General features: G+C 45.6%; 1 protein-coding gene across 2 annotated transcripts in view; it reads left to right on the forward strand.

Annotated features, from left to right (window-relative positions):
* Window positions 1–22,402, forward strand: part of RCOR1 (REST corepressor 1) — a 135,777-nt gene that overhangs the window by 65,647 nt on the left and 47,728 nt on the right. For both annotated transcript variants that reach the window (XM_035105598.3, XM_035105605.3), the window contains exon 4: window positions 17,640–17,692. In XM_035105598.3, coding sequence (XP_034961489.1) covers window positions 17,640–17,692 — 53 coding nt within the window. The remainder of the gene's footprint in view (window positions 1–17,639; window positions 17,693–22,402) is intronic.

The following is a 22,402-nucleotide window of genomic DNA, read 5'->3' on the forward strand; positions in this document are numbered from 1 at the left end:
ACACAGATCATGCCAGAGATGGCATGTGATGCTCATGTGGATTCTCTGCCGACCTGTAAAACATGCAATAGGATTACATTTGCAGGCATGTTTCTGTGCCTGGGGAAAATAAGATGCATGGACTTGCTTTCATTTGCCCTGTTAATTACATAGAGGGTGTGTCTTCACCACAGTCCCTTTCAGTTAGACTACTGCAGGCATGTCCAACAGGTAGATCGTGATCTACTGGTAGATCACTGGACGTCTGTGGTAGATCACTGGCTCCCCCCAAAGAAGCTCAGCAACTTTGGCTCCCCTAAAAAAGCTCTACATGTTTGCCCTGAATCCCCCCAAACAGGGCTTTCCTTCCTAAAAAAAGCTCAACCTCAACCTGAACCCCCCAAAAGGGGGTAGATCACTGCCAGTTTTTAACTCTGTGAGTAGATCGCAGTCTCTTGGAGGTTGGCAACCCCTGGACTACTGGAACTGTCATTCCACATATACATTAATTCGCCAGTTAAAAAGAACAATCTCTTCACATACTCAATTGACATCAAGACTCTCTCCTGATTGAAGCTGATAGGAATATTTATTTTTAGGCTGCAGTCATAGCCCAACTTATAAATTCAGTGGAGCTTACTTCTGAGCAGACGTGGCTAGGATAGCACTGTAAACTAGTGATGTGTGCGTTCTCTTTCTCTTCCTCCCTCAAACACACCCTCAATCATTTGGTTCCTCCCTTGTCTGCCTGTTTCTTTCTCACTCACTCACTCACTCACTCTCTGCAATTCTCTTGCATTTTCCTGATGGTACCTTTTATTTTATTTTATTTTATTTTATTTATATTTTGTGTAACGAACTTGTAGGGAAAGCATTTCCCCCCTTTAAGACAGAAACTTGTGAGCATGTGTAAGAGAATATGTGGCGCTGGCACATGAACATTGTACTATGTACTAATAAGCCTTTTCTACTCCCCTTCAGAGGCATCTTAAAGAGCTCTTGCAAGGAGAGTCTCTGAGTACTGCTGCAGCTTCATTTCGAACTAAGGAATTGCCTTTTTTGTAATTTATAATAGCACTAGCTGGCCCTGCCACACGTTGTTGTGGCTTAGTCTGTTAAATGGGCCCTCAGAGTCCCCCTTTTGACTCCTCCCCCCACCCACCCCGGCTCATCCGCTGCGGCCTAGTCAGTTCTTCCGGCTGGGCAATGCTGCGGCCTATTCATTTGGCTGGGCAATGCTGGGCCTTGTTGCTGCAAAAGGCCTGTTCTCAGTTGGTTGCCGTGAATTTTGTGATGACACCAATGGTCTGCAGCCAATGGAGACACTGCTTCCCCATTCTATTTCCCAGCATGCAGTTTTGTCTGATTTGTGAGTTCTGAAACACGTGGTTTTTGGGTTTTTTCATGAGCCAGGCATGACATCTGTCTTTAAAAATGGTATGGGCTTGCTCTCATAGTCACATTTGACTTTTGTGTCAAAATTTGAACGCAAACGGTCAAGCGGTTTCGTTGAACATTCTAGACGAACACACATGCCCAGTTTACATTTTTATATACTGTATATAGATTATTAGAGGGTCCGCCTACACAAGAAAGGGCTGCAGCTCCACAGTAGAGCACAACTGTCGTGTAATTGCTAGATTGTTGGATGAGGACCTGGGTTCAAATCCTCCACTCAACCATGAAGCTCATGCCTTAGGCCAGTTACAGCCTCTCAGGCTAACCTACCTCATAGGATTGTTGTGAGGATAAAACGGGGAAGAGAATTGTACGTGCCATCTTGAGCTACTTGGAGAAAAGTTGGGATATAAGTATAATAATAATTTTAAAAATACAGCACCTGGCTCAGTCCTATTAAAAGGAGGATCCAGGTGGCAGGTGATGTGAGGGAACTTCTGCCTGAGAGATGTTTGCCAGTCAAGTGTAGAGACAGTTCCAAGTTAGTGGAACAAATAGGCTGAACTTACATCAGGGGTAGCCCCTGTTTCCCCTTCTTACAAAACAGCCCTGCAAGGGAGGCCAGTATTGCGGTTTCTGTGTCGCAGTGGGGTGGTTGAGGTTGGGAGAAAAGCAGCCTGTCTAGGGCCCCATCCGCAGCACACATTAAAACCACTAACATACCGCTTTATAAACAGCCGTGGCTTTCCCCAAAGAATCCTGGGAACCGTAGTTTGTTAAGGGGAGCTGGGAGTGGCTATTCCCCTCACAAAGTGGTCTAACAATAAATTTGCAGTGTGGTTTCACAATCAATTCCTTTTTTCAAGGAATTCTGCGAGGGGGAATAGGGGTTCTCCCAACAACTCCCAGCACCCTTAACAAACTACAGGTCCCAGGATTCTTTGGGAGAAGCTGTTTATAAAGTGGCATGTTGCTGCTTTAAATGTGTAATACAGATGGGGCCAAGGCTAGTGAGTTTAAGACGAGGAGGGGAGATTTCAGCGGAGGAATTGCTGCACCATGCCAGCCCCTCCTCCCCATGGACTACTGCAATGCGCTCTACGTGGGGCTACCTTTGAAGGTGACCCGGAAACTACAACTAATCTAGAATGCAGCAGCTAGACTGGGGACTGGGAGCGGCCGCTGAGACCACGTAACACCGGTCTTGAAAGACCTACATTGGCTCCCAGTACGTTTCCGAGCACAATTCAAAGTGTTAGTGCTGACCTTTAAAGCCCTAAATGGCCGCGGTCCAGTATACCTGAAGGAGCGTCTCCACCCCCATCGTTCTGCCCGGACACTGAGGTCCAGTGCCAAGGGCCTCTGGCGGTTCCCTCACTATGAGAAGCCAAGTTACAGGGAACCAGGCAGAGGGCCTTCTCGGTAGTGGCACCCGCCTTGTGGAATGCCCTCTCACCAGATGTCAAAGAGAAAAACAACTACCAGACTTTTAGAAGACATCTGAAGGCAGCCCTGTTTAGGGAAGCTTTTAATCTGTGATATTTTAATGTACCAGACCTTTAGAAGGCATCTCAAGGCAGCCCTGTTTAGGGAAGTATTTTAATATTATGTTGGAAGCCGCCCAGAGTGGCTGGGGAAACCCAGCCAGATGGGCTGAGTTATATTATTTTTGGTCCTTTTAACATGGAGAGCATTCATTTCCTTTCCTGCTTGCCATTCTCCTAGACGGCAGTGAGAAGTTGAATAGGCCTCTACTTTTGCTGCTTCAGCGGTAAGGCTCCGTGGTGATCCCGCTCCCTTGCAATAATTAATGCATCTTAATCTGATGGCAAGTCCGTGCGTATCCACCCTTTGCATGTGTGCCTGAGTGCAATGCAAAAACCTACGCCCTGCAGTGGAATAATGGACTTGCACAATGTGAACTATTTATGAAGCCGGGCTCCTGTGTAAAACTTTCATGAGATAGAGGGCGGGGTGGGGGTGGGGGCAGAAGTTGCCATGCCTAAGGATGAAAGCAGCATTATTCTTAGAGGCCCCGTTCAGCTTTTGATAACGGAACTGGGAAAACTGGACTGGACTAGTGAGGGGGTGTGTGTGGATCTGAGCCGTATTAGTAAAAGATACTTTGGTTTTAATCACAGGCCTTGTGTATGGAGTTGAGGAAATGGTGTGCTTAGTATTCTGTGGGTACATAGGAAGCTGCCTCATACCGAGTTAGCATATTGGTGCATTTGCTTCTGTATTGTCTGCACTGACTGGCAGCAAGGCGGTAAAGGGTTTTCGGATGGGGTATTCCCCAACCTTATCTGGAAATTGAACCTAGGGATCCTTTTGCATGCAAAGCAGATCCACTGAGTTATGCCTCTTCACTCTGAGATTTATTAGAATCATAGAGTTGGAAGGTACCCCAGAGATCATCCAGCCCAACCCCCTGCAATGCTGGAGTCAAAGCTAAAGCACCCGTGGCAGATGGCCATCCAGCCGCTGCGTATAAACCTCCAAGGAAGGAGAGTCCACCACATCTGAGGGAGTCCTTTTCACTGTCGAACAGCTCTTAACTTTTAAAAAGTTCTTCCTGATGTTTAGTCGGAATCTTCCTACTTGTAATTTGAAGCCATTGGTTTGAGTCTTCCCCCCCAGAGCAGGAGAAAACAGGCTTGCTCCATCTTCCATGTGACAGCACTTAAGATATTTGAAGACGGCTATCATATCTCCTCCCAGTCTCGTCTTTTCCAAGCTAAACATACCCAGCTCCTTCAACCATTCCCCATAAAGGCTTGGTTTTCAGACCCTTGACCATCTTGGTTGCCCTCATTCCAATTTGTCAACTCAATATCCTTAAATTGTAGTGCTCAGAATTGGACACAGTATTCCAGCTGTGGTACTATTACTTCCCTTGATCTACACACTGTACTTCTGTTGATGCAGCTTAGAATAGCGTTAGCTTTTTTTGCTGCTGCATCACACTGTTGACTCCATGTTCAGCTCGTGGTCCACCAAGACCCCTAAATCCCTTTCAGAGCAAAAATCCTTTTCACATGTACTGCTAGTAAGCCAGGCTTTCCCTATCTCGTATTTGTGCAGTTGGTTGTTCCTGCCTAAGTGCAGAACCTTTCGATTTTAGCAGTGTTATGAAGCGGGGGCCCAACAGCATTGTAACACTTAACTTGTGAACACAGCTGGTTGTTGATGAGGATCAATATTCTAAAATGTGCACATAAGTAATCAAGATGTATGACATTAACCCAATATTCAAAGAAAGTTAAAAAAGGGGGGGAAGCAGCATTCCTTGAACTTGTATAAAATTGTGTATTAACAGCCTCCCTCTACCCAACAATCTTCAGACGACGTTGGGCTACAACACCCATCATCCCTGGCCATTGGCCACGCTGGCTGGGGATGCTGGGATTTGTAGTCCAACAATATCTAGAGGAGCCACAGGCTGAGAAAGACGGGGGTATATAATATATATGACAGTAAGTGTTTATGGTACGTGAATTTCTGGAGAATTGAGTCATGGCAGAGAGAGTTTTGGATCCTTAATTCTGTAAATGAACACCCAGTTTTCATTTGCTCCTTGAGGAACATTTATGCAGTAGGAATTCAAACAGCAAGATCTGTTCAGGAATCATAATTAAAACGGTGCCTGCATTAACCGACTTGTTGCATTCTTTATTCTAAAGGGGGGGGGGCAAGTTGTCTAGGAAAATATCAGCCTAGGAATACGCAATATTCTTTCCATTGAATCTGTTTCTTCAAAGCCTTCTCCTGGCATTTAAATGATAAGAACACTTCTAAAAGGTGTTGTTGCACTTAATTGTCTTCTGGATTGTTTACAATCTCTTCAACTTTTGTTGCGTATTTTGTCTCTGTATTTGTATACAACCAATGATTATTAAAAAGAATACTAAAGTAAAGGTGCCAGTACTCACCAATAAGTTGTTACAGTAATTGCCACACTTTTAACATTATTTTGGGGGAGATACCAGTACTGCATACCTTTCAGTACCCCCAGCAAAAACAGTATAGAAAATCTCATGTATTGCGGTTAAATGGGTACTCAGTTTTATGTTATTTGGTGGTAGTATTTGCTGAGAAAACTGTGTGTGTGTTTATATTTTTTATTTATAAAAAACCCCATTATTGATTGAACTGAATTGATTCACATGGCTGATACAGATTTTTAATCAAGATGTTTTGATTGTATATTATAATGCTTAATAGTTCATGTAATGAATGGACCGAGAAGCTGCAAAAGCCTTTCCTCAATTCGAGTATATAAAGCCATGCTCAGTTCAGGTGTAAAGGTTAAGTTGTGCAACTAAGATGGACCAGAATCTTGGTCTCTTAAAAGGGTGGCTTTTGGTGGTTTTTGTTTTTTTTGAAAATGCAATGCCACCTGACCAGACAGTTTCATAAAACTTAAGTTAAAAATTACAAATGCACTAACTGGAGCAAATTGGCTCTGTCCCCAAATCGTCAGATTATCACAGGCTTGCAAGACAAATCCAGTCCATTAGCCATATAGATTTAGCACCTCATCAGAGGGTCATGAAAATGCAGTTTTTGGAAACCCACCTGGGGCTTAGCAAACTGGGGAGTTGCCCAGCAGCTGCCCTGCATTCAGCTCCGGACCTCACAAGTTGCAGAGGCCTCCTTGCTTTCAGCCTCTTTCCTCACACTGTGCCTTTACAAGCAAGGATGCGCATGTGCGCCACAAGATGGCAGAGTTGCTTTGCCAATGAACCTCGAGCAAAAAGCCACCTGCTAACTGCAGATGTCCTTCTTTTCTTCCTTTTTAAAGGAAAGCTAAAAAGCACAGCTCCCGGTGTTTGTTTTAGGCTGTCACCATGTTCTGGAGCTCGAAGACGCTTCGGATTTGTATGCAAGCAATCTGCACGGGCTCTTCTGTATGATAATGGGTTTTGGAAGGTGGGGGAGGACGAGGACGGAGGAATCTTGCCCTGTCTTAGCCTCTCATTGTTTGATCAATGCTAGAACCTTCACCGAGCATACTAAATACGGGGGGTGCTGTTGAAACCGCTGCTGTGTCCTCAACTCAACTCTGTTCTCTCAGTGCATTTTGGCACGTAACAGGCAAGGTGTTGCAGAGCCTCCTTTTGCAGTACCTTGTCACGTCATGGGGAATTAAGCCTGCTGCGGCCACCTAACTTTGGGGGGTTTCTTGCTCTCTCTTTTGGGCTCGGCTCCCTATGGATCTCTCTCTCTCTCTCCCCGGCTCCTTAGCAAGATGATGTGGGAAGGTGGTCTCCCTCTTCTTTCTGCAGCAGCAGCAGCTATGGCTGGTGGGATGCTGGGTCAGAAAGCAAGATTCAGGGACCCACAATGGGTGGGGCTGGTTGAAGGAAGCACATGTGGCTGGCTAGTAATTAATAGGTCTGGATATGTCTCTCTCTGCGCCCTGTTCCACAAAGCAAGCCTTTGCATTTACTGTGTCCGTTTTATGGGTTATTGTGTGGCTTTTATTGTGATGCGTTGTTCTTTTTATTTTATGTTATTCTCAATGCACTTAAATTTTTGTAAGTCGTAGGCTGTATGCTTCCAAAGACCAGTTGCTGGAAGCCATGGGGTGGGGGGTGGCGGTGGGGAGAGGGCTGTTGTTCTCAGGTCCCGCTGTCAGGCTTCCCAGAGGCATCTGTGGGAACAGGATGCTGGACGTAGATGGACCACTGGCCTGATCCCGCATGCTACTCTTATGTTATTAAGTTTCTTGGAGACTCCTTGCGTGGCGAGCGACTAATGAGTGACAAGCGACGGATGAATTGAGTAAATAACATCTCCTCGCCTGATGCCGTCACTAAAATGCAGAACCGCTCACCACTTTTTGCTTTTCTAGGTATGGGGTGACTCATGTGTCTGCACACACGCTGCCATGCACTTTTTATGAATGAGCGTGCAACTGAATCAGCCGACAGGAGCTGGCTTGGCAGTCTGCTGGTCTCGCGTGAAAGCTAAACCCACACACATTACTGATTCATTAAAAAAGAAAAAGAAAAAACCTGACGCATGCATGAAATCATTGAAGGGACTTGCATGGTGTTTGCAGAACCAAAAGAAGAGGAGCGAGCAAGCAAGCATTGCTGGTATGCTTGAGTGTGTTGTATGTGTGAAAGCACCTTCCTATCTTAACTTATTTTAGGTCATAGGAACATAGGAAGCTGATGTGCACACCAAGTATTATATACACCAGGGGTTGGCAACCTAAGGCCCATGGGCCACAAGCAGCCCGTGGGGATTGTTTAACCAGTCCACAAGCCGCCCCTGAACCGAGCCACCTGCTTGGCGAGTCCCCGCGTGCTGTGCTAAACCAGTGCAGTGTGACGTGGGGACTCGCTTCCGTGGCACTGGAAATCGCATCTGCGCAGGTGCAGGCGCCGGAAATCGTGTCTGTGCAGGTGCTGGAAATCATGTTGGGGGGGGGGGTGCTCCGGCCTACGGAGGGATCTTCGCTTGAGTGAACCGGCCCAGGCAAGGTAAGCCTTGCTGATCCCTGATCTACACTGACTGGCTGCTGTTCTCCAGGGTTTCAGGCAGAGCAGATTACCAGCCCTATTTGGAAGTGGTGAGGATTGAATGGGAAAGTTCGCTTCAGGTTAAGTACGGACTTCCAGAACCAATTAAACCACAGAGCCTAGGGCTTGCTGATCAGAAGGTTGGCGGTTCGAATCCCTGCGACGGGGTGAGCTCCCGTTGCTTGGTCCCAGCTCCGGCCAACCTAGCAGTTCGAAAGCACGTCAAAAGTGCAAGTAGATAAATAGGTACCGCTACAGCGGGAAGGTAAATGGCGTTTCCGTGTGCTGCTCTGGTTCGCCAGAAGCAGCTTTGTCATGCTGGCCACATGACCTGGAAGCTGTACGCCGGCTCCCTCGGCCAATAAGACGAGATGAGCGCCGCAACCCCAGAGTCGGTCACGACAGACCTAATGGTCAGGGGTCCCTTTACCCTTACCTTACCACTGTACATTGATTATTGCCTTCATTTTATGGATCAATAGTCTCATTAGACAGTAAAATTCATGTTAAATTGCTGTTTTAGGGGGTGTTTTTCATCGTCTGGAACGGATTAATCCACTTTCCATTACTTTCAATGGGAAAGTTCGCTTCAGTTACTTCCGGAACCAATTAAGTACTTAACCTGAGGTACCACTGTACTTCTGCTATGGGGCAACATTCCCACCAAGTCAATGGCCAAAAGAACCCTCAGTTCAGCTCCACCGCACTGCAGAGGAATAGTTTGGAAATTCCCGTGAGAATGCCAGCTCTCAGAGGGAGAACAGGGTGTGTTTATGTTGTCTGTTACTCTAGTTTTTGTTTTAGCAGAACTCCCTCTTGGATATTGGTCTTTATGCCACCAGCTCTATCACTAGCATTTGCAGTATATAATAGCTTTTTAAATTAGTGGGGACTTGTGTTTATGAGAAATTACTGATTATTCCTTAATTAATCTCAATTGCTGATGGTTACTTAGGCTTTCCATTTTTCATAATTAACATAATGAGCTAAAAAGATTAGAGTGAAAAAAGATGTTCATCCTCAGCATAACACTAATAAATGTGCTCTGGCGTATCACTGAGGGGTAAGACCTGCACAGCTTCACTTTGGCTGGAGTCTCAGGCCTGGTTGACAGATGCAGAACCAATGAGGTGTGAATGTCTTGAAGAAGAAGAAGAAGAAGAAGAAGAAGAAGAAGAAGAAGAAGAAGAAGAAGAAGAAGAAGAAGAAGAAGAAGAAGAATGAACTAGAACTCCCATCATCCCTTGCCACTGACCATGCTAGCTGGGGTTGATGGAAACCGTAGTCCAGAATGTCTGTAGAGCATCAGTTTGAGGAAGGATGTTGGGCTATCTAGAGCAAGTGGTCTAGAACACTTTACTATAGATTTTGAGGAACACCCAGAAGGAATATCCTACCTACAGCAAGAACTGGTAGAGCCTCTTCTAGCAGCTCAGGACTCTACCAGTTCACACGCTGCATGCGTAGACTAACCCTCATTCTGGTGACCTAAAAGATCTGTCCTGGAAGGACAGATCCTGAAGCTGAGGCTCCAATACTTTGGCCACCTCATGAGAAGAATCCTTGGAAAAGACCCTGATGTTGGGAAAGATTGAGGGCACTAGGAGAAGGGGACGACAGAGGACGAGATGGTTGGACAGTGTTCTCGAAGCTACGAACATGAGTTTGACCAAACCGTGGGAGGCAGTGCAAGACAGGAGTGCCTGGCGTGCTATGGGCCATGGGGTCACAAAGAGTCGGACACGACTAAACGACTAAACAACAACAAAAGATTTTAGGTCCTCTTTCAACAAGAAAAGCTCACCCTGTTTATGCACAGTTCACTAAAGGGGTTGTGATTTTTGGAGGGATTTATTGAGCTTGTGCTTTTAGGGTTGACTTTGCAAAATTCCACCTGCATTTTATATTATTTACTCCCAAGGTTTCTAAACAGCTTTCCAGCTGCCTCTCCGAGAACCACCTTAGTATCTCGGATTACAAATCTATTACCAAAATTAAAAAGACAATTGATTCGAGTTACAAGAAAGGAGATTCCAACTAAACTTCAGGAATAACTTTCTGTACCACAATGGGAAGTGTACCCCCTCTTAGAGGTTTTTAAACAGAGGTTGGATGGACACCTGTCATGGATGCTTTAGTAGAGATTCCTGCATTGCAAGGGGTTGGACTAGATGACCCTCGGATCCCTTCCAATGATACAAGTCTATGATTATACGACAAAAACATTTAGCATGATGGCAACTAATTACAAAAAGCAAACAAATAAACAAAAACAATTCAGAACAAAACATAACTGATGCTTGCTTCCAGAACACCACGAGAAAGAGTGTTGAGCGGAATCCTCATGGAATGAACAGCTTTGAGACCCTGGGTTGCAGCTGACAATGACCATCCTTCTCTAACCTGATGTCCCCAGATGTTCTTGGACTCCAACCATCCCTGAAAACTGGCCATGGAGGCTGGAGCTGATGTAAGTTGGGAGTTCAACAGCATCTGGTGGTCACCATGCTGGAGGAGGTTTGTGTTGGATAATTCCATTCCACCTTAAGTTGCAGGCGTGTGATTGTTACATGTCACATGTCTGTTTACATTCCAGCACAGCTTGCTGGGAACTTCCGTTGTGTGTATAGCTTTTGCTTTTGAGACACTCTCTGAGGAGACAAGGAGAGACAACATGTTTTCTTTGTCCTCATTTATGCTTAATAAATCTGCTTGTTGTTATGCTTTAACAAGCCTCCTCACGCTGCTTCTGTTCGCGCAGTGTGCTCTGCTAATATAGTATGCTCAGGCTTTTGAAGTCTGGGTCACTGGTTTACATTGCACCAGAGATCGGGGGATCGTTCGGCGTGCCAGCTAGAAGGGCATGATCCAGCTGGGGGCTAGCCAGCTGGCCTCTCGACCCCCGAAGGATGCCTACAGTTTGTGTAGACCCGTGTTTTCCCAAACTTGGGTCTCCAACTGTTTTTGGACTACAGTTCCCATCCTTCCTGAACATTGGTCTTGCTAGCAAGGGATGATGGGAGTTGTAGTCCCAAAACATCTGGAGACCCAATTTTGAGAAATACTGGTGTAGACAGTTGTGGGCCATATGGACGTGCAATCTGACTTTTTAAGGCAGCTGTAATATTTCCAGACTAGCTGTTGAAGACTAGTACTGCTGCTGTTGTATTATATATTGCCGGTGGTTTGTTTTATTTTGTGTTTTATTTGTTTGTGTGTGTGTTACAAGCAGGTTTGATCTTTGGAGGAGTGATATATAAATACCATAAAAAGGGTCGTAAAGAAGTTGCCTGTTCTCTGTCCCTTAGGTGTTCTCATTTGGTATCAGTGCTGGCTAGGATCGCGAGATAACTAGAACTTGTACCTGTGTTCAGGCAAGGCAAGGCAAGGCAACAAAGGAGTGAATGAATGTTTCAGGAGAGAAGTACATAAATGTAATGGTAATGGGAAGCAATATATAAACAAATGAGTTAGCGAATAACACCAGTAACTCCTGCGCCAGTGCTACCCCGTAGAATCTGATGAATTAGGAAAATAACAAAGGGATGTTCATAAAAAGACATGGGGGACCCTATAACAAAACATTGCCAGTGTGGAGCGCTTCTGTTCTGGATTAAAGTCACTCCAATCCCAGCATGGCTTCCCTTCTTCCGCCCCAGTGGTCAGTTAGCATTCCATGCCCACTGAATATTATCAGGCTGCATTGGGATGTTTTTTTTTGGGGGTGTTCCCACTCTCTTGGGGGGGGGATATGGGAGATGGCAACTCTCGTGCCCCATTCAGGCTACATTAAGTTCTTCGGTTTCTTCATTGATGTCTGAGGCTAGCACTCTCTCCTGTTCCTGGAGGACATGGCAAAATAGTTCCTCAAGTGTGAATTAGGCAGACAACGAGAAGGTTTGTTATTCTTTATTCGAACCCAACCGAACAAAATCAAAACAAGAACGCCAAGAGTCTTCTATGGGCAAACCCCACAAAAAATGTTCTAATAAATTATTTGGTGTTTTTTTATTGCATTATTGTTACATCTTTTCTCCAAGGAGCTCAAGGTGAGGTATGTGGTGCCATGCATCGTTCCCCTCCTTATCATCATCATCATCATCATCATCATCATCATCTATTATTTATACCCCGCCCATCTGGCTGGGTTTCCCCAGCCACTCTATTATCCTCATTAAAACCCTGCGAGGCTGAGCGTTGGTGATTGGCCCAAGACCATCCGTTTCTTGCGACCAAGTGAAGATGCTTGGGCACCAGGATGGCTCCTGACATCTCCACCTTCTTGAGGTGCTTGCCTGGGGATCATTGGATCTCAACTCGTTTCACACACTAGCAACACGTCCTGTAGAATTCTATCAGATATATTTTATCTGCACAACCGGAATGAATTTCGGGAACCATAATGCTTTTTTCTGTGCAGCCTGAGCAGGAGTGGCCGCTGTTAAGAAAAAGAGGTCGGAAGGGGCCAATATATATGTGGACTGTCCCTGGATCAATTGACTTTCCTTCTTTAAAACTTCTCAAAACTCTTAACCTAGCTCAGTGTTGTCATCTGAACTAGCCACATGTTTAACTGAGAATCAACCTGTCAAGCCATCGTTTGAAAAATAAGACTTTAGAGCTGTCTGGCCCAAAATTGGCAACTAGGCATTCCGTTTTGGTGACTGTAACTATGGTTTAAGGAGCGATTTGGTGCCTAGCATATATGGTATACCTGAGTTTCAAACAGAGTTTTTATTAAATTTTCTGTTTTACAATTTGCAATTTAAAATATTCATTTAAGCAACCTTAAAATATCAATCACTTCTCTTCTTCTCTTTCCGTGGGTCATTTTGCATAATCATAATCAACACCATCATTTTATTTGTATGCCGCCGTTCCATAGTTGAAGCTACTCTCAAGACGCCTTCCATACAACATGACAAGATTTACGTAATTACAAACATAACAGAGGTCATAAACAATAAATAAAACACATCAAAAAGTACACAACCAAATGGAAACAATGCCACATAAATCATAAGATCTAAAACTAAAGATACAAGAATAATATCAAGAACAGCAACAGTTCTCTAACCCCCCCCTCCGCAAACAGTATTCCAGCCCAAGAATCTTCAACAGCTTCGGCTTTTGTAGCTGGAGTCAGTCAGCACTCCACTCTCCCAGGCCAGATGGTCTCATTTAAAACAACACAGATAAAAAAACCCCTATTTAAAAACAGCTGCAGTCCTTGTGAAGCCTGTGAAGCCATGCCCCAAGCCAGGTGGAAGGACCCCTGCATATTTTATATAAACTAGACCAGGGGTGGCCAACTCCCAAGAGACTGCAATCTACTTATAGAACTAAAAACTGGCGGTGATCTACCCCTGTTTTTTGGGGGGTTGAGGTCAAAGTTGAGTGTTTTTTTTAAAAAATTTTTAAAATTAATTTAAAATTAAATTTTAAATTTTATAATTTTTTTAATTTTTAATTTTTTTAATTTATTTTTTATTTTTTTAATTTTTTAAATTTAATTTTTTAAATTTTTTAAATTTTGTGGGTTCAGGTCAACGTTGCTGAGCTTTTTTTTTTTAGGGAGGAGGAAAGCATTTTTAGGGGTACATGGCAAAGTTGTTTAGCTTTTTTTAGGGAGGAGGACAGCCCCATTTTAAATGGTTTTGGGGGAGATAGAGGAACAGCCACTCACCAACAAATCACTGTGGGGGAAACAAACATCCTCACTCAGTAAACTTCTGCAGATGGTGCAACAATGGAGGGGGGGCGAGGTGGCGGGGCCGGATTCGATTTTACCAACACTAAGGAAAGGGACCCAGCAATCGACCGCGATCTACCAAAACCTCCCAGGGACCAACCAGTAGATCACGATCGACCTGTTGGACATCCCTGAACTAGACCATTCAGTATCCCATTATTAAATCCATCAAAACTTGTTTACACTGTTGAATTTATCTTAATGCCGCCACACAGGTAAAGGTAAAGGGACCCCTGACCATTAGGTCCAGTCATGACCGACTCTGGGGTTGCGGCGCTCATCTCGCATTATTGGCCGAGGGAGCCGGTGTACAGCGCCCGGGTTATGTGGCCAGCATGACAGAGCCACTTCTGGCGAACCAGAGCAGCACACGGAAACGCCGTTTACCTTCCCGCTGTAGCGGTTCCTATTTATCTACTTGCATTTTGACGTGCTTTCGAACTGCTAGGTTGGCAGGAGCTGGGCCCGAGCAACGGGAGCTCACCCCGTCACAGGGATTCGAACCGCCGACCTTCCGATCAGCAAGCCCTAGGCTCAGTGGTTTAACCCACAGCGCCACCTGGGTCCCATGCCGCCACACACACTGGACTATTCAGAAACGTTTTCATGCAGGGGAGCATTGAAGGAAGCATGCTTCACCTGCCGTCAAAAGGGGTAGTTTCCATGCATCCACTGTGTTGATGTGCTGCTGTCTGCTCCAGGACGGAACGAATGCAGCTTAAACACACATGAGCTTCTCCACATGTGTGCACCTTCTCTATGGTCCCCTCCAGATGTTACTGAACTCAAGCCTTTGCCATCCATGAGTCATTGGCCCTGCTGCGGCTGCGTTGGTGGATTCCGCACAGCCTGTCCCCTCTCGACCCCTGCCTACTTTTTTCCTGCTTCGGAGAGAAAAGGTTATCCCAGTGCAAACCCCCTACTATGTTTTATTCGCTGAAGCTGAGCGTTTGGGGAGCGTTTGGGGAAGGATGGGGCAAGTGCCTGCAGAATGTAAAGCAGGCCGAACAAAACATTTCTCATCTGCTATCAATAATTTCTCAAGGTAATGAAACAATAGATCACAGTCCCTCTTTCCTCCTGGGACATGCAGTCTTTCGGTTCTGGGAAGCTGCTTTCTTTTTCGCTATTAAAATCTTATTCACATGCTCAACCTCAACTTCGGACCGATGTTTAATCCACCCCACTGGCCACAGCGACCACGTTTTGCTTTTTATTTCTAAAATGGCACGTGTGTGCGTGTGTGTTTGCGTGCGCGCGCGCACACACAGATCACTCCAGCTGCTTTTAAAGGTGCTATTGCTGTAGGATACTCCCCCCGCCCAATCCCTTTTATACCTTTTAAGTTGAATTGGCAGTGAGGAGAGGGGCTTTTAATGGACAGTAAAAACCCTGACTTTAATTGCCGCAGACATGAGGACGTTAAGAGGCTAATTTGCAAGAGAGAACTTTTATCTGTCCTGCTTTTTATTGATCTTCCAGGGCGTGCGGTGGGGGGGTAGGGATTAAAATGTTATCTGGAAGGTGGACTTACAGTAGCTTCATGCTAAAAGCCAGTTAATGGCAGTAGTGCTGTACTCAAGAGAAGGCTGGCTAATGATGGAAATATGCCATATATGAGGAACTCACAAGCAGTACCCTATTGCGATAGTCTTCTCCCCTTCTGAGGTTTCCAGCTACTGGAATTCACAGCGGGGGTAGAACATCAGGGGAGTAGCCATTGATAGCATGAATTTGTCTGACCCTCTTGCAAAGCCACCCAGGTTGGCGGCCATCACCCGCTCCCATGGGAACGGATCCCATCGTTTTAACTATGCGCCGCATAAATAAACGGTTTCTTTTACCTTCCCTGAACCCTGCGGCCTTCGGCTTCGTTGGATGTCCACAAGTTCTAGTGTTATGGGAGACGGAGGGCAGCTTCTCTCTATCCCTGCTTTCTCCGTGTTCGTTTTAGAAAAGCCGGAAATTCTGCAACCTGATCCGCAATGCATTATAGTGATTCTGCAACCTGATCTATACAGCCTAAGCTTCGTTCACAGGGCATCTTGCTCTGCTGGCCGCAGCAATACTGCCAAGTAAATGGCCAGCAGGGTGTGCCAAGTTCTAGCACTTTTGCCTGCCTTGTGTGTGCACTTGGGGTTTGGAACTCTCTCCCTGGGGAAGCCTGCCTGGTTTGCTCTCTGGTAGCCTTCCAGAAAAAAAGCCCTTTCTTTCAAAGTGTTAAAAAATTCTCTTTTTGTTTGACCCTCCAGCTAAAATTCCTTGGTTGCCCTAATGAGCCAAGAGAGTTGACACATTTCAAAAAAACACATGTGTGTGTATTTATGTATAAACGCTACTAGTTTCTTTATTTTATCTGTTGTTCCTTGTTGCTTTTTGCAACGGTCAGTTTTATTTTTATTGTAAGGTGCTTTTCGACATCTTATTATACTTAACCTTACAATTACATATAACTCACCTTTCAGAATACGCAGACCATCCCGACAGGCCTCACAGGCAACATTAAACCATGTTTTACCATGGTAAACAACACCAACATGCAAAATGTCATTGGTATCGTTCCCTGTGGTAAGTGGGCGGGCAGAGGATGGTATAAAATGGTGCAAGAAAATGCAAGCGCCGTTTCCTTCTGTGGTTGTAAATTAAAGCAGCCACATGGGAACTGCTTCATTCCCACATTGCTGCTGTAATGCATAATTGGCACCACCTACGTAGTGTTGTCCCTTTGAGAGTTTCACTGTTACCTTTGGAAGGGAGTGGAACGGGGAGGAAGCCATAGCAAATTGGCCCTGCCTCTGGTGACCTCATTAGCCCTCCCTGTCCGGTGACCCTCTCCCCAAGGCATCAAAGGGTTTTCTAGCTGCTTCAGGAACGAAGTCATAAAAAGGCAGCACTCAACAATGTCGATTTAGCATAGGAAAGGCAGCTTCTGCAGGTCTATGTGCAGAGAGACGCCCACTGATAAGAAGAAAACGAGACTGGTCAGCCATGCTATGTTCCTGACGGTGCTATGTTCCTTTCCTATGCACATTCATGTTTCTGCAGCGCTCACCACGTGGGCTGTGGTGTGCAACGCGTTCAGGATACAATATCCCAAGGCCCAGGGAGGCTGCCTCCCAGGAAAGATAGTAATGTCATGGGGAAAACCTCGACTGTCCAGCAACAGGGAGCTTACTTGCTCATTCCCCACCAGACAGAAAACACTGCTGATCGCCCTGGGATTAAAGAAATGGAAGAGAAGAGAGCCTTGTCCCTGCTGGGTTCCCCGCCCCTCTCCTAACTCTGAACTGTGGCACACCCGCCCCCTCGCTTGCCCCGGGCAGTGCGGGCATACGCTCTGCCACTGGCAGAGGGGCACCCATGGTTTCAAGCCAGAAAGGGGAGATGCTTGCTTCGTCCCCTGGCAATGCAGAGTTTTCCCCAAACCGCGGCTCACATGTAGGGGCTCAGGGAGAACAGGCACTCCGAGGAATTGGATGGTCTCCGTCGTGAGAGAAGCTGCTTGTATATGGGGGTTCCATTGCAGAGGGCTGTGCTCAGCGGGTGGGTCTAACGCTGGTGTGGCATTGGGGCAAAGGGCATGGCCTCACTGCAGCACAGAAGATCGAGTGCCCTGCATGCAAAAAGTAGCATGTAAATGAGACTTAAGCAACTTCAATAATTGTTTTCCCTCCCCAGCCCACTTTTTTTGTTTTGTTTTGTTCTGAGCCTTTCCAATTGTAAACCTGTGGGCAGGAACTCTCTTGTAGTTTTTAATCCCTGTGCGGTGCTTAGCAAGTTGTGGGTGCTTTATAAGCGATAAGTCATAATAATAGATAGGCAGTTTTGATAACTTGCTTTCTGGCTTGCGTTCAGAGCATCAGAAGTATGCATTGCCTTTTCTGCACGGAGGGGAATTTTGTGCTTTTCCGAAGCTTTTGTTGCTCAATATCTAATTCTCTTTCTCCCTCCTTCTCTCCCTCCCCAATTCTCTCCAGTGGATGAATACATCGCTATTGCAAAAGAAAAGCACGGCTACAACATGGAGCAGGTACTGAAAACAATTCAAAAAATTATAGTGTCCTATTAACCAAATGATGAGTTTTTCTAAAAGGGAAGATTCATTTCCAGTGTTATTGATTGATTGCATTTATCCAAGGAGCTCCAGGTGGTTTGCCTAAGTCTCTTCATTTAATCCTCACGGCAACCCTGTGAGGTTGGTGAAATTTGGTGTCCCAGATCCTAGTCCAACACTCTGCATGTCCGTAACTTGCATTCCAGTTGTTAATGAAACAAATTCATAATCTGTAAAACAGACTGTTGTACAACAGTCTTCCTTCTCCCCTCTGGACCAATGCAGTTAATATTATTTGATGTCTGGAATAAGCAGATATGTTACTAATCATTCCCAGTACGTTGAATTTTGTTATCCTTTCCATTTCTTAGCCTACGCATCTTAATTTTTAAAAAACCACCCTGGGGATGTTTTACTCCTGTTTCTAACCAAAATAAGGTGGGGGGTGGGTGGGTGGGTGGGCAGGCAAGGAGAAAACCAAACCCATGTAGATGCATCTGACATGATGTTTATCTGCCATTCTTGGGTGTATTTATGTATAAACAAGCACATTTAATATCTTGCCTCTCCGTAAAAGGTCAGGCTGGCTGGAAACATTAAAGCCTTGCTCAAAACATATATACCAAACAAACAACAAAGGCTAATATCCTTAAAAAAAAATACGCAATACAGTAGGACACACAGCAAAACACACAAGACCAGTAAATGACATCATGAAACATGAACCCGCTAGATGCCTGCCTATAGACAGGCGAGCTTTGCCTCTGTTTCTAAATTGGCAAGAAGAACATTCACTGGCACAGCTTCTCTACAAACTCTTAAAATGGTTCAGGAGCAGGAAAATGCACAGATAGGAGCTAAGCGGAAGACCCCTTCAGGTGTTCAGAAGAATGTGTGTGGCCATAAATTGTGAAGGAGAGTTAGAAACTTAGATGTATAAGCCAAATGGCGCCTTAAATCTAGGTTACGGTTGCCACAACAGAATGTCTAGGAACTTTTTTTTGCTAAATAATAATAATAATAATAATAATAATTCTATACCACTTTATGTTTTAAAGAAAAAAATCTCAATGCAGTTTACAACAGATTAAAACCCCCAAATAAAAACAATTCACAATGAAACGAATGCAAGCTTCAAGGAAAATAAGTTTTGCTTTCCCCAAATTTATTTACTGACCTAATTTATATAGCTGTCCCACAGCAGAAGTACTCTAGGAACAGTGTGGTGTTGTGGTTAGAGTGTTGGACTAGACTGTGTTGAACCCTGAGAGTTCAGGGTTCAAATCCCCACTGAGCCATGAAGTTCACTGGGTGACCTTTGACCAATCGCTTATTCTCAGCTTCATGTACCTGGGATATAAACACGAGAAATAATAAAGCTGGTTCCTGCCCAGTCTAAAACTGACACCAGAAAATGACAAAGGAAGGAGAGAATAGAAGTGGGGGTGGATATGTGATTGTTTTAATTTCACATGTTTCTGTTTCGTTTTGAACCTAAGGGGTAGCAGATGAGAGAAAAATGAATGCATGCTTTTCTGTATCTCTTCTGGCCAGTTGAAAATATCCTGGTATGCACCTGGGTGCCTCTCTTCTTCCCTATATACCTATTTCCTAGCTCTATCTAAATGTATGGTGTGTATGGATGGAGCCTTTAAAGAACACCACCCCATGGTTGTGGTGCGATGGGTCAGTGTGTCTGGCTATTAACCAGAAGGTTGTTGGTTCAAGCCCACCCAAGGATGGCTGCATTGCAGGGGGTGTGGACTAGATCAGTGGTCCTCAACCTTGGGCCTCCAGATGTTTTGAGACTACAATTCCCATCATCCCTGACCACTGGTCCTGCTAGCTAGGGATCATGGGAGTTGTAGGCCAAAAACATCTGGAGGCCCAAGGTTGAGGACCACTGGACTAGATGACTCCCAGGATCCCTTCCAGCTCTATATTTCTAGGATTCTGTGACCTTCCCAAAAGAATCCCCGGAATTAAAATTTACCCCTCACAGAAGTTACAAGCTCCAGCTCTCCGAACAAGCTACAATTCCCAGGATTCTTTTGGGAGAAACCCATTTTCTTTAAATGTATGGCGTGTAAAGGTAAAGGGACCCCTGACCATTAGGTCTAGTCGTGACCGACTCTGGGGTTGCGACGCTCATCTTGCGTTATTGGCCGAGGGAGCCGGCGTACAGCTTCCAGGTCATGTGGCCAGCATGACAAAGCCACTTCTGGCAAACCAGAGCAGCACACGGAAACACCGTTTACCTTTCCGCTTGGAGCGGTACCTATTTATCTACTTGCACTTTGACGTGCTTTCGAACTGCTAGGTTGGCAGGAGCTAGGACTGAGCAACGGGAGCTCACCCCGTTGCGGGGATTCAAACCACCGATCTTCCAATCGGCAAGCCCTAGGCTCTGTGTGGTTTAACCCACAGCGCCACACAGCCTAAATTGGATACTCCTGGTGCATTATGCAACTAAGGTAGTTTTGGAGAAGAAGGCGAAGAGGATCCACTTAACTGTTGAATGATACAAGTGGAGAAATGCATAACTTTAAGCTTTGGTTATTCCATTATTCCACGAGGCACCGTCCCTACTGAGAGGTTAGAAAGGGGCGGAAAGGAAGAAACTACTATTTCATGTAAAAAGGATTATTTTCACAGTGAGTCATGTTGAAGGGAATTCCAAGAAGGAAAACTCCCTAGATGTTGAGCAATGAGTGTGTGATGACATGGAACTGAGCAGAAGGGTCTTGCGTGTGCTGACCAATGTGGAGCTTCAGGAAATCACGAAGTGATGACTTTTCTACCAATGAAGAAAAGCTTTTTAAAAAATAATAATAATTTGCATTGCAAAATGGGCTCAGGGGAGAGGGAAATCCCAGTATCAAAGTTAGCACTTTCACTTTGAATAACCTGAGTCAAAATGTTTTGGCCAAGAGTTATGTGATCTATATATAACTTGTAGAGAATTAAGAGGTTTGTTCCAGGGCATTTTAACCAACAGATGGAGAGAATAATAATTTTACTTGAGGAGACAGTGCTGCCAAATTAACCTTTTTTAAAACTATGACTGTGAGATAGTTGGTCTTTTCTGAAATGTTTGCTGTGGAGGAAATAGGGAGGAAAGACCGGATCGTGCAGCAGATAGAACTTGGGTTCAGAGGTGGTGCCGTGCCTTCAGATTTGGGACTCTTCTGTTCAAGAGAATTTAGTAAGATGTGCTTTCCAGACATTATTTGCACCACCCTTCCCAAATGGTATCATGCTGATCTTGAATGGCTTCTGTCTTAGCTAACTAAGAAACAAACACCTGGGCACACACCTATATACTGTCTCAGGCATTAAAGCCAGCAATAGGGGCTCTCTTGGGTGGCACTGTGGACTAAACCACAGAGCCTAGGGCTTGCCCATCAGAAAGTCGGGCGGTTCGAATCCCGTGATGGGGTGAGCTCCCGTTGCTCGGTCCCTGCTCCTGCCAACCTAGCAGTTCCAAGCATGTCAAAGTGCAAGTAGATAAATGGGTACCGTTCCAACGGGAAGGTAAACGGCGTTTCCGTGCGCTGCTCTGGTTTCGCCAGAAGCGGCTTTGTCATGCTGGCCACATGACCCGGGAAAAAACTGTCTGCGGACAAACGCCAGCTCCCTGGGCCTGTATAGCGAGCTGAGCACCGCAAACCCAGAGTCGTCTGCGACTGGACTTAACGGTCAGGTGTCCCTTTACCTTTACCTAGGCGCCCTCTTGGTAGTCCATCCACCCTCAGAAGTTTGGAGGGGTGGGCGGCCCAGGAGAGGGCATTCTGCCCCTAAGTTGTGGAAATCCCTCTCCAGAGAGGTGCATCTGGCACCTTCATTGTGTGGCTTTTGTTTTACGATGAAGATACAATTTTTTACTCTGCATTCGAATGATATACATATCTAACACACGGAGGTGTGTGTGAGTGTGAGTGTGTGTGTGTGTGTGTGTGTGTGTGTGTGTGTATAAAGGTAAAGGACCCTTGACAGTGAAGTCCAGTTGCAAACGACTCTGGGGTTGCGGCGCTCATCTCGCTTTACTGGCCGAGGGAGCCGACGTTTGTCCGCAGGCAGTTTTTCCGGGTCATGTGGCCAGCATGACTAAGCTGCTTCTGGCGAAACCAGAGCAGCGCACGGAACGCCTTTTGCCTTCCCGCCTGAGTGGTACCCATATATCTACTTGCACTTTGACGTGCTTTCGAACTGCTAGGTTGGCAGGAGCTGGGACCGAACAACGGGAGCTCATCCCGCTGCGGAGATTCGAACCTCCGACCTTCTGATCGGCAAGCCCTGGGCTCAGCAGTTTAGACCACAGCGCCACCCCCCCCATATATCTGTAGAGATGTCATCATGCTGTAGTTCACATGATCCCTGATAGGTGGCACTGCTAACTACAGTGTGAAGGCAAACTTAGCAGTGGCCAGCCAAACAATGAAGACCAGCGAACAAGAAAGCAGGTGGCAGAGGCCACAGCGGCCAGCATAGTGGCTGTAGTAATAATAATAATATAAATATATTTATACATACATACATACATACATACCCTGCCCATCTGGCTGGGTTTTCCGTAAGAGTGGCAGGGTGGGCAGCAGGAGCCGGCGAGAGAGGGGTGGGATGGGAGAACTGCAAAGTCTTAACTGCTGTCTGAAGCCGCCACCCATCCTATTCTCTTGACAGCAG

This window comes from Zootoca vivipara, chromosome 1, assembly GCF_965207765.1.
Source record: "Zootoca vivipara chromosome 1, rZooViv2.hap1.1, whole genome shotgun sequence".
Classification (NCBI taxonomy): Eukaryota; Metazoa; Chordata; class Lepidosauria; order Squamata; family Lacertidae; genus Zootoca; species Zootoca vivipara.